Source organism: Pelodiscus sinensis, chromosome 1, assembly GCF_049634645.1.
Source record: "Pelodiscus sinensis isolate JC-2024 chromosome 1, ASM4963464v1, whole genome shotgun sequence".
Classification (NCBI taxonomy): domain Eukaryota; kingdom Metazoa; phylum Chordata; order Testudines; family Trionychidae; genus Pelodiscus; species Pelodiscus sinensis.
This window is the reverse complement of record NC_134711.1, coordinates 130,793,871-130,806,721: the sequence shown is the minus strand read 5'-3', so window position 1 is coordinate 130,806,721 and position 12,851 is coordinate 130,793,871. Positions and strand designations below refer to the sequence as shown.

General features: G+C 45.1%; 1 protein-coding gene across 5 annotated transcripts in view; it reads right to left on the bottom strand.

Annotated features, from left to right (window-relative positions):
• FAR2 (fatty acyl-CoA reductase 2) overlaps positions 1-12,851 on the bottom strand; it is a 241,065-nt gene that overhangs the window by 91,956 nt on the left and 136,258 nt on the right. For all 5 annotated transcript variants that reach the window (XM_075901421.1, XM_075901403.1, XM_075901416.1 and 2 more), the window contains one exon: positions 11,278-11,512. In XM_075901421.1, the coding sequence (XP_075757536.1) occupies positions 11,278-11,466 (189 nt within the window). In that variant the 5' untranslated portion in view covers positions 11,467-11,512. Of the gene's footprint in view, positions 1-11,277; positions 11,513-12,851 lie in introns of those variants that run through there.

The window sequence follows — 12,851 nt, the reverse complement described above, 5'->3', positions numbered from 1 at the left end:
TCACTTGCCATTTGTTGCACAGCTTCTATGCAGGGCTTGACAAGAGTCCCAGACACCCACAAGCCCGAAGTGATATGAGAGACGGAATTCCCCAGGTGGCGTCCCAAGGTGGTGCCCTGCTGAAAATTCTGCTAGAAGTAGCAGAAATGAGCTACTTCCACCAGACTGTGCTGGTGGGCTCCTTCTTTCACATTGGTTTTGCTTGTAGATGTTTGGTGAATTTGGAACATCCAGACACTTATCAGAGACACTCTGCTGCTCTCAGCACTCACCCACTTACCAGGGAAAGTTGCCTGTTCAGCAGTAACACGTGGACAAGCACTTTTTTCAGGCTTTGTTCACAACAGGCATATTTTGAAAACAATGAAGGCATAGCTCCAATACAGGGGTAATAGTATTTATCAATGTATTTTGTGGTCATACAAATGAGGGACTAATAGGCACATGTAGTGCAGTCTCCTGTACTCCATGCAGATTTTAAAAATATATCTTCTATCCTTCGAGATATAAAATAGTATTTAAAACTCGACACAGCTATGTGCAATGGAAAGCTTTGGGTGGGTAATCAGTTCTAAGCACTGGACTTGGGACATCTGAATCTCAAGTACAGGTTGGGCTTTTGTAGTCCAGACTTCTGTCATCCAGCAGCATCTGTGGTCCAGCATCCCCGCCAGTGCTCCTGGGCTAGAGCACTCGTGGGGAAAAGCTGGGCCCCACGCTCAGCAACTCATCCCCCACCTTCCCAGAGTGCTGCAAATGGCCCATTTAGGATGCTCAAGCTCAGGGGGGAAAAGAATAGGGACAGTGGGTTGCTTGGGGGAAGAAGCAGAGTAGCTGTGGAGTTCCACGGCCAGCGGTGAGGGCTGGGAGTCCCACTGGGACCCCTGCAGACAGGGGCTGCTTCGCAATAACCTCCCTTATTCCCACCCCCCACTGCCTCTAATAGAGGTAGCAGGGAGGGAGCAGGCAGCACCCTGGAGATGGGGCTGGGGGAACTGGCTTTTAAGTCAGCTCCCCCTAGCACCAGCTCCTGCTTCCCCCACCTTGCTTCCTCTCTCTGATAGAGGCAGCAAGGGGTGGGGGGAAAGCGACTAGTCGAGTCAATACTTGACCATCCGATAAGCTTCTGCTTATTGGATAGTTGACTAGTCGCTTACATCCCTATACCATACGCTGTAAGCATGGGGTACATGTGCAAAAGACTACTACTAGAGGTAGTAAGGTAATTGCATTTCTCTATGGCAGCACACGAGAACAGAGTAGGAGCTGGAAATCAGTCAGCACTTCCTATCACAGGATTTAAATGAGCTTTACATTAATGAAGCCAAACTTTCAAGGATGAGAGATCTAGAGTCAACTGCAAACTACAAATTGTGCATACAAACAGGTAACTGTGCATGCAGATAATGCATTTAAGCACACAAAAGGGGAGCTTGAGCATGCACACACAAATAAATGATTTGGAAGTATTGTGTTCATAGATGCTTGTTGGACACAACTTAAGTGTTAAGAATTGCCACCAATCCTGTACATGGAGTACTATTCCTACACAGAAACCCATGGATATCAGTGGGACTTCATGTGAGTGAAGCAGTCAGTCTTCATGCTACCCTTTTCAAGAAAGGCCCAATCCTACAAACTCTTATTCACTTTGAGTAGTCCCCATAGCTGAAGTTACGCACAGAAGTGACAGCTGAATTGGAACCGAATTCTTTGGGGGCAGTGATCAAGTCAAACCTTGTTTCTGTACAGAGCTTATAGCAATGGGACCAGAATTCTGATTGTGGCTTCTGGGGGCTAGTCCAATATGAATATAAAGTAATATCAACAAACTCTAAAGCTAACAGAGATCCATCTATGTAAAATACTATTGATAATACATGTTCCAGAACAATGAGTAGTCCTGTACCATCTTAGAAACTAACAAAAATATATAGTATCACGAGCTTTCGTGGGTAAGACCTACTTCATCAGATGAGCTGCACTGAAAATAACGAATCCGAGATATATATAACAGCAAAAGTAGTACCTCTCAACTGAAAGACCTGTGCTAATTAAGAACGCTGGATGTATCCCATGAGAATCAGGAAACTTCTAAATATCTAAGAAAGGAATAATCTGTTCAAAAGAGAAATCCCTTCCTAGCCCCTATCACTTAGGTCTCATAGGTTCCCAAACTGGGGGGCATGCCCCCCTGAGGAGGCATGAAGAAATTACAGGGGGGTGCGAAGTGACCCAACCTCCCCCCATCAATTCCCCCCAAGAAAGAGCCTGGTCCATCCAGTAAAAAAATTCAGAAAATACCATGTGAAATGTCCAGTATTTTCTGTTTTTCCTGACTCGGATGTCTGCTGGAACACACGCAGGTCGATTGGCTGGGGTGGGGGGAAGAATGGAGTGTCCCGGGCAGACTTCAAAATGGCCACCTTAAAAGGGCTCTGCTCTTAAAAGGACAACCTTTTTTTTTTTTTGCTAAAGTTTTGTTGCTATTTGGGCGGGGAGGGGGGGGGCTTGAGGGTTTCTCAAAAATCAAAAAGGGGGGGGGGTGATACCGAAAAGTTTGGGAACCACTTTTGGTTTATGCCCTGAAGTATGAAGGTTTACAACCCTTATAAAATTAAAATATCTCAAATTTGACTAATAATGTATGAGATGTCCCTGGCATCTTGGGTATTGGCTGTATTTCACGCTTATTGCTACTGTTAATAGAATCTGATTAAATGCATTTGTAAACCAACTTAAATTAACTTTCTGAAATTAAATATGTCAGTACTCTTCTACCTTCTAAAATCAGAACAAATAATTGCCAGCAATCCAGGATATATAACAAATGATACAACAATATAATGTGTACAGACAATAGCACGGAGCCAGCTCAGGAATGACAATGATGTACATTTTCAAGTTTGAAAAGGGTTAGTAAAAACCACAGTGAATAGAAAAATATTTTAACAAACAATGAAAAACAGCTGGAGTGTTCTTTTTAAGATCCCCCACTGATTAAAAATAGGACATGAAACTTGTTGGGAATGTATTTTCTATATCTTGCTAATATCCAAATTTGTTCTTAATTAAAAAGGCAAAACAGATAGTTTTGATTGGCTATGGTGTACAGTGCCTCTTTCATACCTGCTTAAAAAGTAATGAATGACTAGTGAACCTTAGATATGTCCACACTAGGCATAAAGTTGGGGGGTAAGGAAGGGGAGAGAGAGAATTTAACTGACCAAAAGAGCTTTGCAAATATTTTGTTCCACAAAATAAATAAATAAATAAAATAGCCTGGTGTAATCTTTAAAGATTGCAGAAAACAGTGGGGACACAGAACATTTAATTTACACACTTAATCTCTCTGTTATGCAATGTGATTAAGATTTGGGAAGGTATGATACCTCAGTTTAGTTCAAAAGGCTATTGATTTCAAATTACTTGGCCTGTTGCCTGGATCTGGCCCCCGAGGCTTAGAGCCTCCCCCAGCATTGGGGAGCCCATGCTGGCATGCCAGCCCCCTCTCCTTCCCCGCAACTGCCAGCTCTCCGACTGATTATTCTGTGGGTCAGCAGCCCCTGTCCCAAAAAAGGTTCCCCACCCCTAATATAGACCTTCTCAGAACAGAACATCCCGAATGAGCCCACAAGCTCCACCCTCCCACCACAAAGCCACAGTGAAGGAGAATGTTTAGTAAATCTTGACTACTTAATAGTAAAGTTTTGAGGTGGGAAAACTGATAAATGCATTATGGCAGATACAGGATCTTCAATCTTAATCAGGCATGGCTCCTTGTGTAATTTCAATCCCAGTTGATAATTCACTCCCCTTCATTTCCTGTTAACACTCAGACCCAATTTCGCCCCCTCTGCCATAATAATGCAATTAGCACCTACTTTTTCACTCATGGACTAGACAGAAGCCATCTTCTTGTTCAGTGTTTGTACAGTACCTAGCACAAAGGGAGCCCTGGTCTATGGCGGAGGCTCCTAAGTGCTATCACCATATAAATATTTTAGTCAGAAGACACTGCAAAGGGCTAAGACCTCTCTCCTTGGTGATTTCTTTCCTCTTTTCCCCCCCCTCACCTCTTCCACCATTCTCTCATCTGTCTCCCCGGTTGCCAGGGTTGTCGTTTTTCACATACTCACTGACTTTAATCTCTTCCCTTTTGCCCCCAGCAATCTCACCTCTTTCCCTAAAGTTTCTTGATCTAGTCCTTGGCATCTCCCCTCCCGATCATTGCTGAGGCATTTCCTCAAGGTAGTCCTCAGTCCCTCTGGAGCCACCCTCTTTTGCCTGAGCTTCCGCCTTCTGTGCCAGCTGATGCCAGTCCATAAATTAGCCACAGGTGGGAAAGTGACTGTTCCCTTCATTAACCCCTTTGTGACTATAGCAGTGCAGGATTAAAATAATTAAATAAGGAGTCTGACTTCAGGAAACATCCATTCTTCTAGAAGCCCTGAGAATTCTGGGAGCCTTTCCTTAAACTGCAAGACGGGGGGGAGGGACGTGGGGGGAAGCTGGCTAGAATTTACCTGCCATCAAAAAGCAAAGGGGAAAGGAAAATGGAGATGGACAGAGTGAGATGGGATGGAACAAGATGGTGAAGGGTGAGTAGGGAAGTTCTGCAAGCCAAAATAAGATCTCAATGGCTCCTGCACGGTCTTCACGTTTTTCATTCCTGCCAGCTCACTGCTGTTGCTTAGGTGGCATTTAGTAAAACAATTCTGTTGATCATGCACAAGACAGAATACAGTCTAGCTCAGCCAGTGATAGATGCAGTAGCTCTACTGCACAACAAGGAATAACCCAATAGATTACTTGATTGTTTTCTAAAGGATCTGGAACACACACAAGGAACAAATCTATGGCATAAGAAGTTTCCGTCTTTTTATAATATCTTTTTACAGTGATGCATGTTTTACAGACTGGCTTGGTATAAGCAGGGCTTAGCCAGAAGTGTTCTAGCATGGTAGACAATGCAAAGCAGGTAAGTATCAGAGGGGTAGCTGTGTTAGTCTGAATCTGCAAAAGCGGCGAGGAGTCCTGTGGCACCTTATAGACTAACCGAAGCGTTGGAGCATAAGCTTTCGTGGGCAAAGACCCACTTCGTCAGATGCATGACATGCATCTGACGAAGTGGGTCTTTGCCCACGAAAGCTTATGCTCCAACACTTCGGTTAGTCTATAAGGTGCCACAGGACTCCTCGCTGCCAAAGCAGGTAATATTAATCTTTCTCTCCCTTCTTCACTAAACCCTCTTACTAATGGTGATACACAGATGGAGTGAGGGAAACTCAGCTCAGCTTTACTTTCAAATCCGAAGCCGAGTGTACAGGGCTAGCAGTTAGGGACAACCAACCAACATACATTTGCCTGTAAACTAAACACACTTGATTAGGAAATTATTAAAAGACAATAAATGTGGGCCTCCCACAATCCCTTTTTAAAAAAACAACTGTCGCTTGTCAGTGTACAGCCCTATTTTAAAAGTGTGGCTCCAACCCAACCTTCAGAGAAGACAACAAGAAAATGGAGAAAGAGAGAGTGTGCATTAGAGTCATAGGCTACGACTACACTGCAAGGTTTTTGCGCAAAAATAGCTGTTTTGTGCAAAACCCCATAGAGTGTCCACACCTCAAATGTGCTTTTACGCAAGGAAATCAAGAGTAAAACAGCAGAACAGAAGGCTTTTTCTGCTGTAGGTAAACCTCCTTTTACAAGGCATAACTCCCTTTTGCACAAGAGTTCTTGTACAAAAAGGCAAGTGTAAACGGTCCAGAGGGGTTTCTTGTGCAAGAAACCCCTATGGGGAAAAAGCACAGGTGCTCTGATGGCCAATCTGTGAATGGCCATCAGAGCTTTCTTGCACAAGAGCGTCCATGCAGTGTGGACGCTCTCTTGCACAAAAGCACATCATTTTTTGCCATGTGCTTTGAGGTGTGGGCATGCTCTTGCACAAAAAGTTTTTGCGCAAAACCTCTTGTGCAAAAGGCTTCTTGCGCAAGAAGCATGTAGTGTAGACATAGCCATAGACTTTAAGGTCAGAAGGGATAATCATCATAATCATCATCCAGTTTGATCTGCACATTGCAGGCCACAGCCTCACTCACCCACCCTCTCCTTCAACAGCTCCATAGCCTCTGGCTGAGTTACTAAAGCCCTCAAATTTTGATTTAAAGATACTAAGTTACAAAGTATCCATCCTTAACTCTAGTTCAAACCAACAAGTGATCCATGTTCTTGGTATTAGCTATAACACTGCATATACTGCAGGATCAAGTTGCACATGGATTACAGTAGAATAGGGTGTCCAACTCTCAAACTATTCCGGGAGAATTTCCCTCCTCCCCCCCCCCCCCAACATAACTGTCATTTTCTTAAGATATCCAACAATAGTTCCCAGATTGCTCCCAGTAGTCAACTGGAGATTGATGCCAGCTCCGGGAGACTCTGGGCCAATCCTGGAGGGATGTTAACCCTACAGTGGAAAGCAGTAAAGTCTTCCAGTCCCCTCACAGCCTTCTTTCATAAATATCAGAGCTCTTGTCCCAATCCGAGACCTCAGCTTACAACTGATAAAAAAAAAAAATGTTCTGAGGAACTGCAGAGCAGTAGCTTATAGCCCTTTTCCATTTGTAGGAGAGCAGGGAAAGAGCTCTGCTTAGGGGAAGATCCTGAGTTATAACCAGTGACTCAGCATCATAGGCAGTATGTATCAAAGGCAAGGGGAGGCAATGTCTTTCCTGGGTCTTAGTGTTCAACCCCTACCCTCTTCCTATCCCTATTCTGACCAGTCCTGAAGGCTCCCACAACAGGCTGTTGCAGCTTGCAGACTGGCAACTTTTCCCCTGAAGTGGATCTGTTAACTTAAAAGCCTTTCATCTTGCCAGAACTATTAGAACAACATTGAACCTGTGAAAGAGCCATGAAGTTGTAATGAAACCATTTAACAGGCATGCATCAACTCTCAATTTACTGACAAGCAGTTGTGCATTACTATGTCTTCAGGAACGTAGCTGAAAAGTGGTTTTAAACCATTCATAAATGTATTGCTGAAGAATATAAAAATCACATCTCTAAAAAAATCCTTGCATAGATATTGAGATGCACTGTCTGAGTATTCAGCTTTAGCCTTAAATGCTTGGATCTTCAGATGCATAGTTTTTTAAAATAAATTCTTGAAAAGAAAACCCTTCTCTAAAATACACATGTCAATTACTACACTAGTATAAAAGCTTGCTTCCAAAGTCTTCCTGGCCTTTCGATCCATTCTTACGCCTCTGCTGAAAAGCCCAAAGGGACAACATTCCTTTCCTTTTACAAATGAGTTTCTCTTTTACTACTGACTATTTGATGAACTAGTTTTAAGAAAAGCTTCCATCAAAACCAGTACCTTCTTAAAACATAAAATCTTTTGTTATGGCTAAAATCTTTGGAAACATTTTTAACATAAACATATAGTAAAATTTTATAAACATGTCTTGTTTTGAAAAATCACACAAACTAAATTAGTGTTCCCTTTTTCCAAAAGCAAGGAACTTTGGTTTGACCACACTAAATCTCTGACTGATTAATTTAAAATAATGTCTTTGTTTCAAGTGCGTTAAATTATGTAGTAATCTGGAATGATTACTTTATGAAGGCTTAAGAGTATACTTGAAATATAAAATCAGCTTAGAAATACTGATGAAGAAAGTGTAAAACAGAGATGGGCTGCATTATGTATTCCATACTATTTAATGTTGTATTCAGCAGAACAACTGACTTGCCCCTACAAAGTTTTTGCAAATAAATCTCTGAAACTTCAGGGTATACAGGCAGTCCCCGGGTTACGTACAAGATAGGGACTGTAGGTTTGTTCTTAAGTTGAATCTGTATGTAAGTCGGAACTGGCGTCCAGATTCAGCCGCTGCTGAAACTGACCGCCAGTTCTGACTTACATACAGAATCAACTTAAGAACCCCAAGCGTCCCCAAGTCAGCTGCTGCTGAAACTGATCAGCAGCTGATTCCAGGAAGCCCGGGGCAGAGCAACTCTGCCTCGGGCTTCCTGTAGTCAGCGCTGGTCAGTTTCAGCAGAAGCTGACTTGGGGACGCCTGGGGCAGAGCAGCTGGGGTGCTGCTGGATTGCTCCAGTAGCGCCGCTCCTCGGCGCTACTGGACCAACCCAGCAGCACCCCAGCTGCTCTGCCCCAGGCGTCCTGATTCAGCCACTGCTGAAACTGACCAGCAGCGGCTGAATCAGGACCTGGGGCAGAGCAGCTGGGGTGCTGCCGGGTTGGTCCAGTAGCGCCCAGAGCGGCGCTGCGGGACCAACCGGCAGTGCCCCAGCTGCTCTGCCACAGGTGTCTGGAGAAAAGCCTAGTCTGCTGGGGGGTGAGGGGGGGCCGTACTAGCTGCGCCCCCTCCCCACCCCAGCAGACCAGGAAGACGCGGGCGGCGGACCGAGACGCACCGCGGTCCCGCCGCCTGGGTCCTCCGCGGCTTTGCTCCCCGTCTCCCTGGTCTGCCAGGGAGACGGGGAGCAAAGCCTCTGAGGACGCCAGCAGCGGGACAGCCGCGGGGCATCTGGGCTGTCCCGCTGCCAGCTTCCCTGAGGCTTTGCAAAGCTGCGGGGAAGCCGGCAGCGGAACAGCCCAGGCGCGCCTGGGCTGCCTCGCTGCCCGAGCCCCCCCCGCGGCTTTGCTCCGCGTCTTCCTGGTCTGCAGACCAGGGAGACGCGGAGAAAGCCCCGGAGTACACGGGCGGCAGGACCGCAAGGTCCCGCAGTCCTTGTCCTCCGGGGAAGCCCCGTTCGTAAAGTCGGGGACTGCCTGTATTACAAAATCTGACTTTTTTTATTCCAAATTTAGTGCTTTTAATTAGGTACCTTTCTGCATGTCCATACTTCACAGTCTGGCATGCAGAGGAAAACATGCTTCATTTTCTTTAGAAAGACATTTTAGTAGATTGTTTTTTTCCAAATGTCATTTGCTACATCAGGGTTCAAGGACATGGCTGGAATAGGTGAGAAGAGAGAAAAAGTGGGAGGGAAGGGGGTGTGTGGGCAGAGCAAGGGTGAAGAATGTGGGGGCACAGGCTAGGGAGCTTGCATCCCCAGCAACAGTTTCATCCACTGCTCATGCTCAGCATTATTCCGGTGGTTACTAGTAGTGGTGGCTATATATACACCCTTCCTGCTTCCTTCCTGAACTTGCCCGAAGAACAAGCCATTGCTTGGTACTTGGGTCTTGCATGATTCTGCTGTGCCACCTCACCTGATTCAATCCTACCCCTTACTTAAATTCTGCTTTGCTATCTCACCAAGCACACCATCAGCCTTGCTGTACTTTTCCCTTGGATCAGATCTCCTGGATACTGGACCTCTTGTGTGATATCTGACTACTTATCTGTTCTGACCTTCTATCTGTCTGATCCCTGAGCATCACACTAATTTCTGGAAACTTATCCACCCATTTTCTTTAACATTTACTCCTTTGGAGCCCAGTGAAGCATCATATATATAGTAGCCCAGTGTCTGAGAGTCTGCAACGCTGAAATGCTGGCTATTCCCTCTGGGGGGTGCTGTTGTTTGAAATGCTGGCTGTTCCCTCTGGGGGCACTGTTGCTGAAATGCTGGCTGTTCCCTCTGGGGGCACTGTTGCTGAAATGCTGGCTATTCTCTCTGGGAGGTGCTGTTGCTTGAAATGCTGGCTGTTCCCTCTAGGCGGCCTGTGCTGCATGGGGAGTGCGGGGCCCAAACGGCTCCCCGAGGCTGCCTGGCTGAGCGGCGCAGAAGTCAGCAGAGCGCCACGGTGGGAGGAGGAGGGGGGCGGGGCGGTGACATACGGCATGACAGCGGCTCCAGGCCCCCGCCCCCGGCCATGAACATCATCACCCTGCCCCCCTTCGCCTCCTGCCGTGGCGCTCAGCTGACTTCTGCGCTGCTCAGCCAGGTCGCCATGTGGGAGCAGGTGAGTAGATTGTATAATTTGTCAAGCCCTAGCCATAATATTCCAGGAGAAGTTATCAAGTCCTCCATGCTGCCAGTGTGTCTAAAACTACTGACACATTACAAAAGGAGAGAAATATCTAGTAACTGACAGCTGTAACAATAAAATAACTACTAGGGTACCTTACTGAGTGCTAACAACAGTATGCTCTGCTGAGCTATTGAATGAATGGGTCATTAGTGTTTATCACAGAAAATACAAACAGAGCTTTTAGAAGTCTTGTAACAATGATATCCTTCACTTTCTTTTGTGGGAAAGGACTGCATCTGGGCTTTTGTTGTCTTATGATGAAAAATTAGCTGCAGTTGTCAATAAAGAAAGCCATCGAAATATGTGGAAAATTACATTCACTGAGGGCAAAATCATGGAAAAATGCAAGGCCATAAGGAAATAGCAAAGAAAAAATAATTTACGGAATCCCTTCCTCCTCCTGGCTCTGTTTCTTATGCCTTAAACTCCCTGGAGACCTCTAGTGGGACATCAAATAGCATCCTTTAGTTAGTTTTTCCCCAGGACAGAGTTTTAGATACTCTAAATTCTCTTCTGGTTGCTACTGGTAGCCTCAATGTACTTTCTGTACACTAATTTTTCACAGTATGTTTAATGTTTCATAATTGAAGATGATCCTATAATTGGCACTGATGGACAATGGGAGTTGAATAGACTACAAGCCACTCCCATGGGGTTATCAACTTTACTGTTGTGAGAAAACAAGTCATCTGAAGAAGTGGGCTGTGCCCACGAAAGCTCATGATCCCATCTACATGTTTTGTTAGTCTATAAAGTGCTGCCAGACTATGTGTCATAATTGTTAGCTGTTGTGGTGGTTCGGACGCCCTGAGTAGGGCGGTGGGATCCCATGGGAGGTTACTCTGAAGTTCATTTATGTTTGACCAATATTTCGTTTTCAGGGGTGGGGGGCGAAGAATTAGTTAATGGCTGGTAAATGCTGCCATATTTGCAATGACGACATTTGTTAAATGCCACTGAAATCTGTTATGGATGCACCAACTTTGCATTGTGATTATGGTGATTTCACAGATGCCTCACCACATTTATGGAAGTTATTATTTACTGTATGAAAATCAAGAAATAACTATAGAGTTTTCAAACCCTTTATAAGGTTAAAGTGTGCCGTGTGCAGCTTATCTTTTCTATTTTAAACCTATGTGGATTTGTAGTGAGAGTGATATTGTCCTCGGCAGGTAAAATGTAATATAGTCATTTACTGTACACATTTAAATGTCCTGTGGGTTTCAGTTTAGATTCTTCTATAAAAAACAGCAATTTACCTTGGATTTCACCATATTTGCCACTCTCTCTTGCATTGATTGTCCTGCCTTTGGCCTCACAAGGATATATACAGCTTCCACATCAGGGCTGGAGCGCAGCAGCTTTTCTATCAGTACTTTTCCCATGAAGCCTGTGGCTCCTGTGATGAGTACGGTCTTTCCATTGTAGTAAGCTGCAATTGAAGACATGGTGCTTTCTCTCTCTGTCCTCCTTCTGACTTCCTGATGGAGGTACCTGAAAAAGTAGGAATGGAGCAAGAGATCAGATGCTGGAAAGTTTGATTCAGAATACAGTGCACACTTGAGGACCAACAGGGCCCAGCAAACCATGGTAGAGGACATCTGCAAAAACTTCTCAGTCTGTTAGCTAAGGCAGCTCCCACAGTGGCAATTTTAAAGATTTGTTTTAAATAGAGGTTTGAACGTGCACCATGCAAACTCATGAACTTGCATAGTCTAAATGTCTGTGCAGCCTTAGCCTCTGTATTGCTATTTTTATTGGGGGGAAGAGGGGGAAATACAGCCTTTGGGCTGGATTCAGCCCACCAAGCCACTGGATCCAGCCCCCGTATACAGGGGGCCTCAGCCAAGCTCTCTCCCTGCTGCACTCCCTCACACTCATCAGAGCAGCCACTGCAGGGGCTATGTGTATGTCTCTCAATGCTGTGAGCCTAGGCAGAGGGTGGGGAGAGGCTTTGCGCATGGCCACCATCCCCAGCACAATCTCACAGCTCCCACTGGAGACCAGCCAATGAGAGCTGCCTGTTGGCAAGATAGGAAGCTCGCAAAGTACCCTTCCCCCTCTGGGTTCGTGGAATGTGGAGGCACGCATGGCCCCCACAGATGCTACGAGCAGCATGCAGGGGCATGGAAGGCATGGAGCCTGGATGAAAAACCTGCTGGGCTGCTGGACAGGAGTCACTCAGGTAAGCCTCTTCTGCTCAGAGCCTGCCTCTGGCACCCCACTCCCTCCCTCTCTCACCTGGGTTTCTCCTGAGCAGAGATTTCTTATCTATTTGATCCATTACTGGTAATCTAATTATCTTTTAATCAAAATCTATATACCTGTCTGGGGCTATATATGACCAATCATGTGACACTTTTGTGATTATGGGCAACTTTAATATGTACTACTTAAGGTCCTACATTCAACTCATTTAATTGTGACCTAGGTGAATTTGCAAGTAGGCTAGGGCATTAGCTTCCTGAGCCAGAGTCCTCACAATTATTAATTTGTAAAATAACCTCCTTTGAAAGCAAAGTTTCTGTTTGACCCATTTTCTAAATTGGATGGTACACCTGCTGATTGGTTTTGATGTCTTCTAAAGATGGGATTTTCCTTTATTTTATATTATATAGTGCAGAGTCTACAAGGCTTAGGAAAATATTTCAACTAGATTTGATTCACTAACAAACATCTGGGCTTCTGTGCAGTTAGAGGAGGACTTGTTTTTCCCCTATAGTGAATTTAGTTCTGAGGCTTAAAATTCCATGTACAGGCAGTCCCCGGGTTACGTACAAGATAAGAACAAACCTACAGTCCCTAAGTTGAATCTGTATGTAAGTCGGAACTG